Source organism: Microtus ochrogaster, chromosome 18 (assembly GCF_000317375.1).
Source record: "Microtus ochrogaster isolate Prairie Vole_2 chromosome 18, MicOch1.0, whole genome shotgun sequence".
Taxonomy (NCBI): Eukaryota; Metazoa; Chordata; class Mammalia; order Rodentia; family Cricetidae; genus Microtus; species Microtus ochrogaster.
Window position 1 is genome coordinate 25,640,131 of NC_022020.1, and position 18,603 is coordinate 25,658,733.

Below are 18,603 nucleotides of genomic sequence, written 5' to 3' on the forward strand. Positions count from 1 at the left end.
CCTCACTTGGATCAGAGTTTTCATGTATATTATAATATGAACATAATTTACCTGATTAATATAATCTATAGCCATGAATTAAAAATTCAGAGGTCGAGAGAATTCTTTAGCAGTGTTTTAAATCTGCCAACCTAAAAATTATGCAAGCTCTTTTTTTTTCAATAATTTGAACTTGGCACATGCAAAGAAATATCTGACATTGCAAAGGTGGAGAGAAATGTCCATTTCTTTCTGGCCTCGCTGGTTCCAGGGAGATGTAACTGTGTGTAAGAGAGTAGCTGCTGTTCTAGCAGGCTGTGCTTCCGGAATAACCGACCTTGCACTTTCTGTCGTACTAGATTTTATCATGCATATTTTAAAGTCATCTTAGTTTCCTTTCCCGCCCTGTAGCTTGGAGTTTACATGTTGTACTTGGAAGGCAATTTTTTACACAGAATCCTCATGTTTATCCCCTTCCAATTTTGATTTACTGAAAGACCAATATATCATATAGTCATGATTATTCTCAGTGTTAGATTTTGGTTTTATTTTAATGCATTCCTTTCCCATTGCTTTGTAACAAATTACCATGAATTAGTGGTTAAAACCTCATCCACTTAATGTCTCATAGTCCTGCACTATGTGGTTAAGTTTTTCACTTCAGTTTTCATAAAGCTAAAAAAACTCAACACATTGTATAGGTACTCTTTTGGAGGCTCTGAAGAAGAATCTACATGGAAATTCATTGAGGTTGTTAGCAGAGTTCAGTTCCTTGGGGGACAGAATCCTAGCTGGCTTATCTCTTTTTGCTGGGGCCAAGGAAGAACATTACTCTCAGCTCAGAGAGGTTTCTTGTAGGTCTTGTCATGTGACTTGTTCTTAGGACTGGCCTTAGAGAATTTCTGTCACATGGAATTTTCTGTCTCATGTTTCACATCTTCGACTTCTGTCTGCGACTTCTAGACTTGAATGTAAAAGCCTCTTGTGGTTAGGGTGGTCCTATCCAAATGAGCCCACTTTTTTAAAAAAAGACAGTTAAGCTGTCTAAACACAATTATGGGGGTAAGTCCACCACAGTCTGAGTCTTGGGATTACACAGGACATGTACCTTTGGTGTGGGGGTCTCAGGGTTATCTCAGCACTGTTCCTATAGCAATTTAGATCAGTGTTTATTAGATAGCACTGTGAAAACTTGGCTGTGGAGGCATTCTGAATGAAAAAGGAGATATTGCATCTAGTTTTGGGTTTCAAAAAGCAGTTTATTGACAAATCCAACAGCAGTTTGCATGGTAAGAAGACAGCAGGATTTTTTTGTTGCTTTGTTTAGTTGGTTGGTTTTTAAAGACAGGATTTCTCTGATTAGCTCTGTCTGTCCTGGAACTCACTCTGTCGATCAGGCTGACCTCAAACTCACAGAGATCCACCTGTTTCTGCCTCCTGAGTGCTGGAATTAAAGGCATACACCACTACTGCCTGGAAGAAGTGTTCATTTTACTGAGTGTTCATGAGAGTTTATAAATAACAGGATATTTTAAACCTGTTTTACTTTAAACTGTCTTAGGAGTGATTCATCCTTCTGTTGCTTAAGTATTCTATGGCATAAATCACAAATAATTTATAACAGGATAATTAAACTTTTGCTATAATTTTAGCAGGAACTCAAGTTGGTACTTGTTATTCAGTAATATTACATCACTTACATGGATTACCTAATTGACTTTTTCTGCATCTGGAGTTCTGCGACTATTATTGTTTTAGAAGACTAAACTGGAGTTCTTCACCAATGGAAATTCAGCACACACAGGGTGTGTCATTAGTCTGTAATCCTAGCAGTTGACAGGTGGAGCTGGGTGAGTCAAGAGTTCAAGACCAGCCCTGGCATAGTGAGTTTGAGCCAACCTGAGCACATGATACCTTCTCTCGAACAAACATGCGAACAAAATCAAGAGATATGATATTAAAATGTTTTAGAGGTAAACCATCATAGTTAGTGCAAAACCTTACTGTCTTATAGCAGATCCATCAGTAGTCAGCCTTTCAACCTGAACTTTTTCCAAATTTATCCAAACTTTCTGTGAAACCCACATACATTTTTGGATTTCAATTTTGTATTCTTTTAAGATGAATCACTATTAGGAAAGTAGCTGTAACTGTATATTCACCAACCAGGCAAATTTAGTGTCTTTAAAGATTACTATTTTTTATTTTTTTATTTATTTTTATTTATTTATTAAGCATACAATGTACTGCTGGCAAGGAACGCACCAGGTCTCATTACAGATGGCTGTGAGCCACCATGTGGTTGCTGGGAATTGAACTCACGACCTCTGGAAGAGCAGCCAATGCTCTTACCCTTTGAGCCATCTCTCCAGCCCCAAGATTATTATTTTTTATAATTTAAATACAATTGTCACAATTTGTGTGACAGTTTGTTTAGTCAAAAATACTCTAAAAGTCTGGGCGTGGTGGCACAAGCCTTTGATCCCAGCACTTGGGAGACAGAGGCAGGCAGATCTCTGTGAGTTCAGGGCCAGCGTGGTCTACTTGGTGAGTTCTGGGACAGCCAAGGCTGTTACCTAGAGAAACCTGTCTTGGAAAAACCACACAATATAATAAAATAAAATAATAAAATAAAAACCTATCCAGTGTCAGATGTCTGCTACATTTTAAGGATATAGCCCTGCATTCATGAATATTGTAAGAAAATCTGTCTGTTTTATGAGTAAAACAAATACAATCAGTTTCACAGAATGTATCATCTGATTAGGAAAGTATTAGGATAAAAGTGCTTATTTCATTGTATAGCATCAGATTGCGAATTAAACTAACTAATTGCTTTCTTCCTTTCTTTGTCCCTGTCTGATCTTATTGCCATAAGAAATCTTGCAACTTTCATTCTGGCAAATAAATCTGAGAAGTATGTTGTTGCTGATCGACTGTTATTGAAAATAGCAACATGACAAATTAATTGTGTTGTTGAGGAAGTTAAATTGTGTAATAAAGTGAGTCTCCTGCTCAGTTCTGATAGAATTGTGCCTTTCAGCAAATTGAGGTTAGTGATTTCATCCCGAAGATCAAGTTGCAGTAATTTTCATCATGAGTGTCAGCCAGTCATAGAAAAATAAGCAAGTTACTCAGCAGATGTCAGAATCTTTCTAAAAAGATTTTCTCTGTGGGCAAGCTGACACTGGCCCTACCAATGGCAGGAGAAGATGGTGATGCTGAAAACTTCATCAGATGTATTTTAGTCATGTTTTCGGGTTCATAAAATCATGTGCAAACATTCTCTTTTGTTGCCTCTAACAATACTTGTAAAAAATGGAAACTTGTTTTGTTTCGTCTGTGGGTAATTTGTGCTACTTTATCTGGAACAATAATAGCATGTTATAGATTTGCAAACCAAGGATGAAACCAGTTACATATGAAGGCGAATCGAATTAATATAGGCCAATTGGTATAAGATAACGCCACTTTAATATAAAAAACACACTCACGCAACCAAAGTCCCCGCGATGCCCAGAAACAGGAAACAGGAAGAAGGGGTCACCAGCGTCTGTGCACCCCAATTTATATACATTTGCCTGAGGCCATCCCGCCCCCAAAGGGCGGGCTCTCTATACATACATATACGTTTCTTGCCAGCAGAATACAAGGGAATGGGGTGACAGCTTGTGTCGGGTGAGAGACTTTGATATAGTAATCAGAGTCATCATTTTTCTAGGCTTTGATTTAGGTCTCTGGGTACCACTTAGCCATCCTTAAATCTGTTAGAAGGTTGGGATTCTGGCCCCATCACTTCTCTTATGAAGTGTATTTATGAGAATACTTCACATTGCTTGCATGGACTGTATGAACTATGGGGTAAGAATAGCTGATTCTTTGATATAGTTTATTGGCATTGCTGCAGCTTTATGTTGCTAACTATGATCATGTGACCTGGAGGAAAGCACAAATTACAACCGCCTTTCATTTTCGGGCTCCACCACACCTTGCCTGATTTTTTTCTTTAGCGATTCTGAGTATCTTCAAATACAGTACATAGCACCCCACCGGGTCTTCGGGTGCCCATATTTTCCTCTTTACCAGCTCTACTTTGGAATGACAGTTTGTGGGCAGAGGGCACACAAAATTTCTTTCTGAACACAGATGGTGCAGAAAGCATCAGGGTCTTCATGGACTTCAGCTACTTCTTGCTAAAGCAATCAAGGCTGAGTGAAGAGAATTGAATGAGGAGGAAAAGCGTGAACGAGGAGCAGGGAGCCAGTAGAGATTTATGAGACGGTTTAAGTGGGAAAACAAGGTCAAACTGCAATGGTTTGTTTTCTTCTCTCTGCAATCCCTCCTCCATCAGTAGAAGAGGCTGTTATCAGTGTCTAGTGTTATGACTGGGCACATCCTTCCCGGGACAAACATGCTGCAGTCTTCAAAGCCAGCAGTAGACTGCAGTCCTCTGCAGTCCAGCCAGGTCGGCAAAATTTGTGTAACCGTGTATTCTTTATAGCTAGACTACAAAATTGAAGGTGTGTCTTGGATGAGGCATTGGAGGGTAAAACAACGAAAGTTTTTCCTGTCATAAGAGAGACTGCTCTAGTGTTTTAATAACATTTGGGCAGGGCAAAGCTAAACCTGACCCTCACATCACCCCTAAATATGGACTTCCTTGATATTCAGTCTGGGTCATGTAATTTAATTTTCTCCTAAAAGTATTGTGTGTTATAGTTTCATTTTGTCATTCCATATGAAATGTCCCATTTGGTATTTTCGATTGGATGCATGAAAATATTTAAGGGACAACTAATCAATTAATACCACCCTGGGAGCACATTGATCTGCCATGCTAACAGTAAAATCCTTTTGTGATTTTTGCAGCCCCGACAGCCCAACCCTGACTGGCGTTACTCTGCCTCGCTGAGAGCAGGCATGCACAGGTATGTATGTATGTCCGTCCATCCTTCCTTCCTTTATCCCTCCCTCCCTCCCTCCCTCCCTCCCTCCGTTCCTTCTTTCTTTCACTTGGGAGTAACTTGAAGTGGGCTCTGTTAGATAAACTGTATCTCCTCAGGCCAGAAGCAGCTGCTTAAATTGAGATGCTTTAGAAACTCTGCCTGGCGAATGCAATTATTTTTGTCTCCATGATTATTTCTTGAAACATTGGAAGTAATTAGTGCCAAATGCTTATTGAGTGCTGGGAAATGAAAATGTCATTTGGAATCATGGGCAGGTTTCTGTGCTTTCATCAAAATTCCTACAAGGATGTGTCAGCTAAAAAACCTTTATATCAACTTAAAACTATTTTAAATTTCCTGTGACAATTCCAAGCCCTTCATCCCCTCTCACGTACACTTCCCCCCTCTTTAAAAAATTTAATTAATACAAGTCAGAAGCTTTCAGACTTTAGTACATTATAAATGTATATACATTTAAACTATATTATAATGCATATACATTATAACTGTACACACATTGTTTCCTGTTTCACATCCCTTGTTCTCCTGTCTCAACCCGACTATTACACACTGTTGGCCACAATAACTGATAGCTATTGTTGTTTGTGTTTGCCCCTGCCAGAATCTTCTGTCTTCTCCACCAGTTTGCTCTCTTATTTTTACCAATATCATGGGCTCTTTAGAGAGGAGCCATGTTCAGGACTTTATTGAATATCTGGAGACCAAATCTAGCTTGCTTTAGATCAACTTAGAGTAATAACATTACTCAAGACTCGGATTTAATATAGTTTTGTCTTGTCTACTTTGTCTCTTTGACAGTAACTGATTCCCAGAGCTGATGTGTCCATGCCATGGGGCCAAATGAAAGATTCATTATTTGTGACTGTCTTTGGAAACCAGATAGGGAGGCTCAAGAAACTAATGATTGTATTAGCAAAAGAATTTAACTTTGAAGAAGAAATGAACTCCAGACTTTAAGCCCCTCAGAATATCTGGGCAATTATTAATTGGGTCTTCATCAAACCTAGGCCAGAGTCTAAAGAGAAAGCTGTAGAGTAGTATGTGTAGAATTAATGAAAATATAATTTTAGCTCATTAAGCATGCATTAGATTAAAATAAATTAATGCCTTCTCAAGCTTACAAATGATCAGAGATCATTATGTGGGTGCTATTTCTGAAGCAGGAGCAATCAGGGAAGGAGCTGGCTGGTTGAGATGTCATGCTGGAACCAGGGTCATGATTTTAAGCTAGAAGCACTCATGCAGATGCTGTTCTGAGAGGCATCAGAGGAATTCTTTCTACTTATTAGAGACGGGCTGTGCTTTTGTGTGCAGCTGAAATGTTTGTGGAGCTGGGCAGTAGGTAAACTGAGCTCCTTTTACAGTGTCAGCTTTTGTCATTGCAATTGAATGAATGTTTTGCTTGAAAGGTACCAAAGCTGTGAGGTGCAGCTTTTTAAGAAACTGTTTAAAATAAAATATTAAAGGAATTACCACTTTCTTGTCCCGGGAGGCAGAGGCAGGCGGAGCTCTGTGAGTTTGAGGCCAGACTGATCTACAGAGCTAGTTCTAGGACAGCTAGGGCTGTTACACAGAGACACCCTGTCTCAAAAAAGGGGAGTGGAGGGGGCATTTTAGTGGGTGAGGAAGGAAATACAATTTGAAACTAAAACATTGTGTCTTTTTCACAGTGCAGTGCACTGAACATGTATTAGAACTGAGAACGGAAAGAAGGCCAGCTCTTCACAGCGCACTGGTTGCTTGGCCTGTCTAACCTTGGGCAGATTTCACTCTTAGTTTCTTTTTTTTTTATTCTTTTTTTTATTTTTATTTTTATTTTTGGTTTTTCGAGACAGAGTTTCTCTGTGGTTTTGGAGCCTGTCCTGGAACTAGCTCTTGTAGACCAGGCTGGTCTCGAACTCACAGAGATCCGCCTGCCTCTGCCTCCCAAGTACTGGGATTAAAGGCGTGTGCCACCACCGCCCGGCTCTTAGTTTCTTTTTAAAATCTGCTTTGATTCCCTCTGGTTGCAGGGAAGTTATGTTTTTATATCCATATAATTTGTTGGTAGATCAAAAAGCTCCCAAAGGACATAAATACTTGCAAAAAAAAAAAAAAAACTTGGAAAATTCCAGGTTAGAAATGAAGGATAACAGTGTTAAGTCATAGCTCAGTCAGGGGATTTCTTCCCAGCGTGTTTGTTGTGAAAGAGCAAGGGACTACTGGAAGCATAGATCCCCTTTCTCTTCTACTTATGATCCACTGTCTCAGGGGACTCCTTCAGTCACTGAGGTTTTAGTAATTTTTTTTTGTTTTGTTTTTTTGAGACAGGTTTCTCTGTAGCTTTGGAGCCTATCCTGGAACTAGCTCTTGTAGACCAGGTTGGCCTTGAACTCACAGAGATCCACCTGCCTCTGCATCACCACCACCTGGTTGAGGTTTTAGTAATTTAACTTGAGGATAAACAAAGATCTAATTTAAAAGTGTCCTCCAACTTGGGGGATTTCCCCAGCTACCGGGTTGGGAGCTTCTTTTCCTTCTTCCTCTGTCTGGCTACATTTGAAACTCTTATATGAACTAACTGTAGACAGATATCAATAGATACAGTATTCTTCCTGCCCTTGGATAGCTTATTTTCTCTATGCTAGCCTCTAAGAGTCTCTCAGGTTATGTCCCAGCAGTGTTTTATGCTGAATTAATCTCTTCTGAATGTGGATCTATGAACCACTGGGTTTCTCTGGTCTTAGGATATGTTGGGTAGGTCACCTATTTGTAAAACAATACAGAAAAAAAAAATCAAAGTAATGCTAACTATTAATCAGGGCTGGTGGCAGGCTGTAGTAAGGAGGCCTCTTGTTCATCCCAGCCGCCCAGAACCAAACAGAAACTGTATTAATTAAATCACTACCATTAGTTCTAGCTTTGTATTAGCTAACTCTTACATATTTTTTTTAACCCATTTCTATTAATCTCTGTATTGCCACGTGGCTGTGGTTTACCTGCTAAAGTTCTGGTGTCTGTCTCCAGTGGAGCTACATGGCTTCTCTATGACTCCACCTCCTTTCTCCCAGCATTTTGTTTAGTCTTCCCCAGCCACCTAGCTCTGTTCCCCTATAGCTATGCTATAGCCCAATAGCAGTTCCTTTATTAATGATATTCACAGCATACAGAGGGGAATCCCACATCAGCAGAGATTCCTCTTTTGTTACCCTCTTTTGTTACCTAGTCTGCCCATTCTACTGTTTCTTGTAGTTTATCAAATAAACTTTTCTTTCAGAAAAACTAACAAAATGGTTAGTTGGTCTGGGTATGGTAGCATTTGCCTATAACTCCAATGACTTGGGAGGTCGCTAGAGAAAAACAACAACTTCAAAGCTAGCTTCAAAGCCAGTCCTCTCAATGACATGTTGTCTTTAAATTATGAAGGGATGGGAATGTAGCTCAGTGATAGAGACCTTGGCAAGCATGTATGAAGCCTAGAGTTCAATTCTCAAGCATGCCCACCCACCCTCCCAGGAATGAGTTGGGTAGCCATTTTTATTACTGCTGACGATGTTAGTGTGTTTAACCTGAGCGAGGGTTGGGAGTTTGGAGAACCAGCTTCCCTCATCAACACTGAGGGGCAGAAATGGCCTTTATCCTCTTGTGGGTCTTTTGTTAGATTTAGTGGGCACCACAAGGTATTAATAAAAACCAAAACTGCCATCAAGACAGAACACGTTATTATCACTGTGGCACAGCAGGCTGTATGTCAGCAATGGTACTGCAGTTTTGCAAGGTGACTGCTCAGCAGTAATGGCTGCAGTTGAAGCATGAGCAGGGAGTGTTAGCTGCAGCCCTCCCTTTGTAGTGGAGACAATTTCTGAGAGTGGGAAGAGAGTTGGAAAAGCAGTCATGGTCTAACTGTTATCTGGGTCTCTATGTTTACTCAGCTCCGTGCACCTGGAGGAGGCTGGCATTCTTCGGGCTGGTCCAGGAGGGCCTGATCAGCAGTGGCCAACAGTATCCAGTGCGACACCAGGTAAAGACTCAGGATCTCTCTCCTCTGGCTCGGGTTCTGGAAATGGGTCAAATACCCTGGTTTTGTAAGAGACAGCTCCTTTTCTTCCATACAAACACTATATCTGTCTATACAAAGATGCTTTGATTTTTTGCTTGGAGTTCTTCAAGAGTTGAAAATAGATAACCGTCTATGGCCATACCACCCTGAATGCGCCCGATCTCGTCTGAAAATAGATAACCAAGAACCTATTACACCTATTTTCATTTTAAAGACTGAAAAACAGAAGTTCAGGAATGAACCCACAGTCACACAGCTTCTGAGTAACAAGAGATAGGGGTCAAACAAGGGTATCCAGGCATATGTAGCACGGCTGCAAAGCATGGTGCCTTGTAACAATCCGCCCAGATTAAAATGCGTATATGCACACACATACATAACAGATGACGTAAGAAGGTGTACGTGAGGACTTCTTTCTAAAAATGACCTGATGCCTTTCAAATGATTAGCTTAAATAGCGTGAGCAGCTAAGGGCCTATTTTTGCCAGCAACTCTAAGGATTTTTTGTTTATTCTAATCAAGCAGCATTTGCTATTTATGAGTGCTTCACAAGTCAACTAAAGAGTAAGATTTGTCAAAAACGCACAAGTTGAAGCAATTTATCAGACAGTTAATATTATCAGATGGCAAGGATAAGAACATGTACGAGTTCATTGGGCAGATCTGCAACCCCCGTTTGAATGAAGAAATGAGGAAGGAGTGTGTTTTCTCCGAATACTAAATGCTGTAGGATGAGGAGATACCTAGACACGTCAGAGCTACTCGAAGTCATACATGAAGTCATGCCTGGTCACCCTCCCACCTTTAGTCCTAGTCTTGTTGTCATGAAGACACTATAGGTTAATTTGGTGAGCTAGGAGCTAGCTTTAAATATATATTCTCATGAATGGCATTGGTTGGTGTAAGTTTTGAGTTACATGTGAAATGGGAATGTTTATGGGTTATTTCATGTTTCTGACCCAGGTTTCTCCTTCAGATTCAAAAGGATGTTAGGAATATATGTCCCTAATGCACACACACACACACACACACACACACACACACACACTTACTATTAGTCAGCAAGTAGAATGCATCCAAGTTCTTTTTTCTTTAATATTTTATTTTATTTTATTATTATTATTATTATTTTTGGTTTTTTGAGGCAGGGTTTCTATGTGGTTTTGGAGCCTGTCCTGGAACTAGCTCTTGTAGACCAGGCTGGTCTCGAACTCACAGAGATCCGCCTGCCTCTGCCTCCCAAGTGCTGGGATTAAAGGCGTGCGCCACCATCGCCCGGCAATTTTTTTTTATTTTTGAGCATTTCATACACGAATACAATGAAATATGATTGTATCTAATCCCCATTTACCCCTAACAACTTTCTTTATATTCCCCAACATATCCCCTCCTAACTTCGTGTCATTTATTTTGGTAGACTGCTAAGTCCAGTTAGTGTTGCCTGTATGTGCGTGGGTGCGGGGCCAGGCACTGGAGAACTGGAAACCTACCAGTTGCCACATCCTCGTGGGGGGGGTCTCTCTCCCCCATCATCTTTCCATTGCCAATAGCTTCTTCAGAAGGGGTGGAACCTGGAGGTCATCTAGCCCAACTGCCCATGACCCATGTCTTTGATGGAGATGGATGATAAATTTCCGTTGCTCTCCTTCCTTGCTGGCTGCTGACAGATGACTCACAGCCCTCGTGAACTGGGTAGGGCTTACATTTTCCAATTACTCCGTGGTGACCTAACCACGCTCTTCAAAGTGCCTCCCCCCAACAATTACACAAATTTAAAAGGGTTCTCTTCTGCCTCCTGCCCTGTCCTTTGTACTTTTAGGCATTAGAACTCAAAATGTGGTTTTTTGTTGTTTGGAGAGAAAAGGTGCAGAGATCAAGATTGTTATTTAGGGTGAGAGGTGAGCTGCATTCCTAGGCCGAGACTATTGAGTGCACAGAGACTAAGTTCCTGAACACGTATCTTTCAAATCGTTCTCTCTGTAAGCTGAGTATAACAACACCTTTGTGTCGACTTGTCATGAGAGCGAAAGGAGAAAGAACGGCTGAGCACAGCGGTTGACAGGCAGCATCAATGCATAGTAGTCAGTTTACCCCTTTTGGGGAAAGTACTTCAGTGGCGTACAATCTGCTATCTGGCCTTGATTTATAGCCTCCTGATTAGAATTCAGTGGCTTCCATTTGTAGGCCCAGATATGGGTCCTTTGTGGGTCATTCACACATCGACATTGTCCAGTCACCCACTGCTACCCTCCCGAGCATGAGGTGAGGAGGGCTTATTTGTTGGTCCCTGAAGAAAAGGAAAATGCTTCTCCAAACTTGGTTTTCAGTCCCAAACAAATCTTGCTTTTTGCTGGTTGCATCATTTTTAGTGCTTCATGGTGAAGGTGCAGTTGCTTCTGGAAGGTTTGTTTCTTGTGCTGTGGCCCCTTACACTTACATCAGGGCTTTTCTTGTGCTTTTTATGCCGACACGGGCAGTGGCTGTGGCCATATACATAAAGGAGCCAGGCCCTGCTGAGCCCTGCTCCTTATTCATGTGTGTGCTTCTTGGAGTTCTTCTGCTTTGTTGGTAAGCTGTTCGTTTAATTTCACAGTCTGCAGGAGGCTAGATAAAGAAAACTGTATTCTGAGGGGATTGATGGAGGTATCATAGGTGATGTTTTCTGTAGGATAAACAAGTCAGGCATTAAATTGGTTAATTCTGATTACCGGCCCCTGCTCTTCAGCCTTGCCTTTTGCATAAGCAGACCTCCTTATTTCCCTCCAGCTTCCCACGAGACTGAGCACAGAGAAAATTAGCTCACCAGTGAACGCACAAAGTACAGTTACAGCCCCTGCAAGGGTGGCGGAATGTGTTTTAGAGAGAGGGACATTAAAGGGCCAGACAGGGACAGGTGGGACAACTTTTGAACTTTGCTTGGGCGAAAGCCCTGAAAAAGACTTAATGAATATTCTCTTGGGATTAATTCCCAGAGGAGATCCCTGCCTGGCAGGAAACTGGTTTGGCTGTCTGCAGCGGGTCGGGCTGCCCTTACCTATGGGTTCTTCAAGGCTCCTCTTTGTCCAGTTCATCAAGTCTCAGGAGCTACCAGATGTGTGCAAGTAGATTTGATAGTGTACACATCAGCACAAGGGAGGCAGAGGTAGTAGCAGGATCTCAAACTGAGGCCAACATAACCTGCATGGGAGACTCTTTCTCTGAAAAAAAAAAATCCATTCCAAACAAAACGACAATAAGAAAAAAGGCAACCCTACCCACTAAAGCAACAGTAAACTGTATTTTAGAGTGGGAAGTCCAACTGAACCTGCAAGTGCCGCATCCACAGAGTCAGCCGAGCACACGTGGAAAATGTGTGGTGAAGATGCATCTGCACCTGGCATAGTCAGGCTTTTCCTTCCTTGCCACTCTTCCCTAAATAGTGCGAGGTAAAAACGTAGACAGCATTTTCACTGTGCTAGGCATTGCAGAGAGGACTACGGGGGGACCGGGATGTTACAGGCAGTCACTACACCATTTGGTCTGTGACCTGAACATCAACTGAGCTGGTGTCTGTGGTGGTCCTGGAGTCCATTCCCCCATGGGTAACAGGGAATAATAACTGTTCTCTCTATCAAAAGAGCTCAGGGAATTCCAAGGCACACAGCACTGCCAAAGATAACATTAGAGCCTGTGAAGCAAGGCCCAGGGGGCCTGGGACTAAACAGTGAAAGATTAATTGGGCAAGATAGGCTCTTAGGCCTTGAGGCTTAGCTAGAGGCCTCGGGGTACTAGACTACTCAAAGTGTAGTTCCTGGGAGAGAGAGTACCAACACCTATGGACTAGTTAGAAACTCGGAGTGTTCAGAAGAACTCTCCATGTGTTCTCAGGGCACCCTAAAATTTAGGAATTGGGCTAGAAATGGGTTTGGTGATTCAGATCTGTAACCTCTCCTACTCAGGGGGCTGCCAGCAGGGGGCTGCAAGTTCAAGGCCAACATGGACAACTTAGAGAGACAGTCTCAACAGAAAAAGTGAAAAGAGCTCTAGAATGTCACTTGGTGCTAGGGCACTTACCTGTCACGTGGCACGTCCTGGGCTCAATCCCCAGTGCTGAAATCACAAATCAATAACAGCAAAAATAAATTGGGTTAGAGTAAATATTTCTGATGGGGCCTGTATGTTTAGAGGCTCGGAAACTGTGAGGAAGCCATCTGTTTATGATTCTTGTGGGAAGCCAGGGCCTTTCCCAGACCCGAGACATAATTGCTAAACACTGAAGCCCTGGCCTTAGAGCAACCTTCCTTGGAGTTTTTGCTGTGCCAATGGTTGTTGTATGTCCCCGGGGCCTCTCCATGCTCAATTTCTTCCTCAGAAAAATAGACATAAGAGTTGTGACTTCCTTATGACGTCATCAGAAGAATTAAATGACATAGTACACTGCAAAGAGCCCGTAGTCCATAGCGAATCAGATGACATAGTACTCACATAGTGAAGAGTCCAAAGAAAAACATTTAGTAAAAAAAAAGATTTTTAATGATTTTTATGATTTCCCATAAAAGAGATGAATCTATCCTTTCTTTACCTTCAAAATGTAGACCCGAGTTTCTCTTCAGCGGGGCTGTGCTGCTGGGATTTTATTTAAGTGCCTGTCTCTCTATTCCCTTGTAGGATTGCTTTTGTCCTGGTTTGTCACATCTCTTTACCCTGTGGGAAATGGACACGGTTGTGTGTCCTACTTTTACAAGGAGATCCAAGCGCTTATTCATTTTGTAGATTTTTGCCTTTCTGACCAGGCCAAGTCCTCAAGGAAGCCTCCCATCTCTAATCAGTCCCCAGAAGAAACCACGTCCTGGGAGTTTTTTTTGGAGTCCATTTAGGAGTGCTGTCAACATCTTTTATGTCATGAGTGAGTCCAGCCCCGCCTTTGGGGAGACTTAGAAAGCATGCTGCTCCACTAACCTGCTCACCCCGGACCTCAGCTGTTGTCATGGCAATGCCGGCCCTGGGAGGTGTGTATATGTCCTTATTAGGCTAAAAAAAATGATTTCAGGGATCTCATGAGTGGAACAGCTCCTCTCTGTGTCCTCTGCTGTCCCCTTCCGTTCGACAGTCCAAGAAAAGAGCTCTGTGCAGTGACCTCTAGCTGGGGAAAGCAAACCCTTGCAAGATGCAATTTCATTGTCTGGGGGTGCAAAGCCCATTATTCTTAGTGGAGTTTTCTATGTAGCCCATGATACGCAAAGATGTGTTGGTTCTGGATTGGCCTGGAGGATGGTATCAAGGTGGCACAGGAAGAAGGATTAGCCCAGGAGAAGCCAGGAGGTTTAAGTCTTTGCTACCCCTGTCTATGTGTCCTTTCTTCATCTCCTGCTTGGACGGACACTCCGCACCTTCCATTTTTATTGACTATGTAGGTTAAAGGACAAAGTATTTTGGGAATGTGCTGGTGTTATCAAAATGTTTTTTGTATAGTAAATAGTTTTTTTTAGATAGTTCTATACCCCGTGTGTTTTCAGTATATTTCCTTTATACCAGTTTTTTCCAGGATTAAGGCAAAATATAGCCAGGGTTGGAACTCTGACATATGCTAAAAGAACTCTTCCTTCTCAGTGACCTCAAATGGAGACCCTAAGTCTTCTGGAAATCACCCAACCTTGTATGCACCCACGTGTGCTTCTTGACACACATTTTGAGGACATACACAGAGAGGGGAGATGGACATCAATAACAGTCCCCAAAGGCTGCAGTTCCTTTGGACCCTGCAGATGCAAAGCTGGGCAAGAAACAGGACCTCATTATAGTTTCTTTGGTTATCACTGGTACATTTAATGTGTTGATTACAGTGGAGCAATAGAGTATGGTCCCTGAGGAACTTCCTCCTGACAACTTTTTACTATGATTTCGGGGAAAAAAATCATATATTTTTTCTCTTGTTCAATACTTGTGTGGAGCCAGCTGTAATGATACACACAAGTAATCCCAGCACTCAGAAGGAGGCGTAGGCAGAAGAATTGCCAGGAGTTCAAGGCCTGGTCTATATACTGAGTTTCAGGCCAAGCTATATAGCAAGATTTAATCTCAAAAAAAAAAAAAAAAAAAGAAAGAAAGGAAAAGAAAAAGTAAAAAAACAAACAAACAAACCACGAAATACTCTCTTGATCTTGCTGTGTTCTTTGAATGTTTTTGTTGGCTTTTTAAAGCCCTTTATCGCCAGAGTCAGGTTTCTACTAGGGAGATCCTAATGTTGCAAAGAGCCTTAGAAAGGGAGAATTGAATCAATTTTCCTCTTGACTCAACTCGAAGACTAAAGACAAGAGGCTGCTTGTTGTTTGAGAGCTTTGTGGGGAAGAGGAAACGGAGGGTGGAGTCCGCACTTCCTTCAGTGAGGAAGATCACTAGGATTGTTTAGATTAAGGGTCTGGGAACTCCTGTGTGGAAGGCACGTGGGCCAGAAAGGTCTGCTTCTGACCCGGTTTACAGTAGAATTATCACGACAATTCAGAATGACTTTAAGCATTGCAGTTCCAGAGCCTCTTGCTTTTGGCCTCACCCACACTGGCAAGCTACGTGGCCTGCCATGGAGATAGCAAGGGACTTTTGTGGCAAGAATTTTTGGAGACGGTCAGCCAAAGGAACTTGAAAAATTTATCTTCCCAGAAGCAGTCAGCTTTGCTGTAGAAAAGGTCACTGCCCAATCTAGAAAAGAATGTACAGTTCAAGCATTGGCTGTAGACCAGGGGTCTCTTGGGAAGGGTCATCAGGCTTCCGATAGCTGGAAATGAGCATGAGGATTGCAGAGGGGATTTTCTCCGCCTTGGCACTTGAAGTCTCATTGCTCTCAATCAGGAGAAGGGGAGGAGGCAGGGCTGGAGGCTGCTCTACCCTGTCTACCTTCTGAAGGCAGGCAGGCTTCAGCAGCGGTCTTGGTACCTTCTAGAGAGAGGACTAGGCAAAGGACGGAGGAGCAAGTACTTGAGGGGATATTACCAAAGGAAATCCAGGACAAGGCATGTTTGCACTCCTACTTAAACAGGAAATGGAGAGCTCTGTAGAAGATACACCCATGAGGTGGAACCATTGAAATCTGAGGTATGCAAAAGCAGCTTTGGGTGGCCAGATTTGGGTCTGCAAGAGAAAAGAGATGATGAGAAGTTTATTGCTACTTGAGTCATATCTCTTACCTGCTGTACCCCAAACCCTCAGTCTGTAGATCAGAGGTTTCGACGTGTGTTAAAAAGAAAGAAAGAAAAAACTTAAAAATGAGTGAGGGTTGTTTTGTAGACAAAAGTCTAAACGAGCAAGAGCAGTGTGGATGATCAAGAAAATTCAACAGTGAGTTTATGTCCAATGAAAGCCTACCCTGTGTTCAGAATTGTTGTTCACATGGCCTGCTGGACCAAAACTAAGTGATGAAGTGCCATTCCCTAGGTCTTCTCATTTGTATTTTTTTTAAAACTCTACAATGTAGATATTGTCTTGCTTAAAAACATAGCTCTCTCATTTCTGTTCCCATAATTACCTGGAGTCAGATGGATACCCTAAAACCCCTGAAAGGGTGAGCAACCTAGAATAGATGCTCATTCACCAACCTGCATGAAGAGAGCCTGGACATGCGGGGAGATCACTAGGTGTGTAAGCAGTTCTGAGGAAGGCCCATGTGAGTCTGTAAGTTTGATGATGAGCCACAGACTACAGAATTTCCTCTTTAAGTCTATAGGAGAGCAGTTCCCTACCCCCCCATCCTAGGACCAGATATAGAACTCAGCACCTGTGTGTGCAAGGCAAGTGTTCTGCCAACTGAACATATTAGCAACCCTCTTCTTAGGAAGACAAAATGAAGCAAACAACAAACCCCAACAACCCGGAACCACAGAAACAGCTGTAGGGAGGTTTTCCTAGTGAATGTCTGAGTAGGAGGGTGTGTGTGTTGTGTGTGTGTGTGTGTTGTGTGTGTGTGTGTTGTGTGTGTGTGTGTGTAGGTGCGTGTGGAGGTCAGAGGACAACCTCAGGTGTCATTCCTCTGGTGCGTCCCACCTTTATTTAGAGACAAGGTCTCTCACTGGCCAGCAAGCTCTAAGGATCAATCTGTCTCTGCCTCCTCCTCCGTGAGGATTATAAGCACACAACACCATGCTTGACTCTTTTTCACTTGACTTGTTTTTATAAACATCAGTCTGGGGGATCGAACTCATGTCTTTGTGCCTGTAAGACAAGCAGTTTACCACCTGAGTGATCCCCCCAGTCCTTACGCTACTTTAAGAGAGACATGCATTATATTCCCTTGCTTCAGAGAGGAAAACGGGGGCTGATGTGAAGTCAGTGATGTCCTTACATCGCACAGCTGATCAAGGTGTTCAGCTCACTTTCATAATCTCAGTCGAGTGAAATGCCTACACACGCCAATGCTTAAGAAAAATTTGTTGAATTCATTAATGAACACAGTGTCCCAGACATGTTTCAGCCCACATCTTCCTGCCACCAAATCCTATTCACTTACCATGTTTCTGTCACATTGTCCCCATGGCAGGTGGAAAGAATAGTTTGATGGCTTCATTGTTCGAGCTTTAGGCCAGTCAGTGGCCTGTACTGGCTTCATGTTACTGCTATCTCAAGCCAACATAAATTTTGTGGCTTTAGGCATCACAGATTATTATCTTACAGTTTTGGAAGTCAGAGTCCCAAATGCTGCTAAATCATGGTGTGCTCCAGACACTCAAAGCAGGACACGCTTCCCTCCAATCACCAATAACTCGTTTCGTCTTTCCAGCTGAGTACCCCTCCCCCACACATAATGTCCGTATTTGCACAACCATTTAGGTATTCTCTAAGAAATATACAATTCCTTTGTCATGTTTCCAGTATCTTTATGCATCTTCCCTGGCAGAGTAATAATAGCCTTTCTATTACCTGCCTGTCTAAAGTAGCTGAGGACCTTTCTATCCTATCTCTTAAAATTCTTCCAGTGTCTACCCATTGCCCAATCCCAAAGCCCCTTTTACATTTTTGTTACTTGTAACAGCATCATTCTGCCTTAGGCTACAAATTACCCCTCTATATCCAAAGACCACCATAGCAAATGAACACAAAATAGTTAGTTTACAACAATGTAACTTGATTATCAAATAGTTTTGAAGATCAGAAACCCAAAGTAGGCTTCACTGGCTAAACTAACGAAGTTGGAAGGGCTACATTTCTTTTAGAGGTTCTCTAGAAGGTCTCCTGAAAGCTGGGCATGGAGGCACATAGCTGTAATTCTAACGCTGTAATGCTAACCACTGGGAGGCTCAGGAGGAAGAGTGGAGTTCTAGGCTTGTGTGGGGTGCATAGTATGGCACTGTCTCAAAAGTCATTAGAAGAATAAATAAGAGGACCCGTGTTTTTAGAGCTTTTAGAGACTGTCTGAATTTCTAAGCTTTTGGGCCCTTGTTTCAGCTTCAAAGCCAGCAATGTAGCATCTGCAAACCTTTCTCTTTAATTTCTAAGGACATTCTAAATGCACTGAGCTTGCCTTGCTAATCAATTATAATCTATCGCAAGATCTTTAATCATATGTGATTAAGATCACTTTTATCATGCAATATAATATATTCACAGGTACTGGACAGTAGGCTATGGACCTCTTTGGGATATGGGCACAGC

General features: G+C 42.2%; 1 protein-coding gene across 10 annotated transcripts in view; it reads left to right on the forward strand.

Moving 5' to 3' along the window:
- Nucleotides 1-18,603, forward strand: part of LOC101983064 (protocadherin alpha-C2) — a 213,685-nt gene that overhangs the window by 172,877 nt on the left and 22,205 nt on the right. For all 10 annotated transcript variants that reach the window (XM_026783621.1, XM_026783620.1, XM_026783618.1 and 7 more), the window contains 2 exons: nt 4,849-4,907; nt 8,858-8,946. In XM_026783621.1, coding sequence (XP_026639422.1) covers nt 4,849-4,907; nt 8,858-8,946 — 148 coding nt within the window. The remainder of the gene's footprint in view (nt 1-4,848; nt 4,908-8,857; nt 8,947-18,603) is intronic.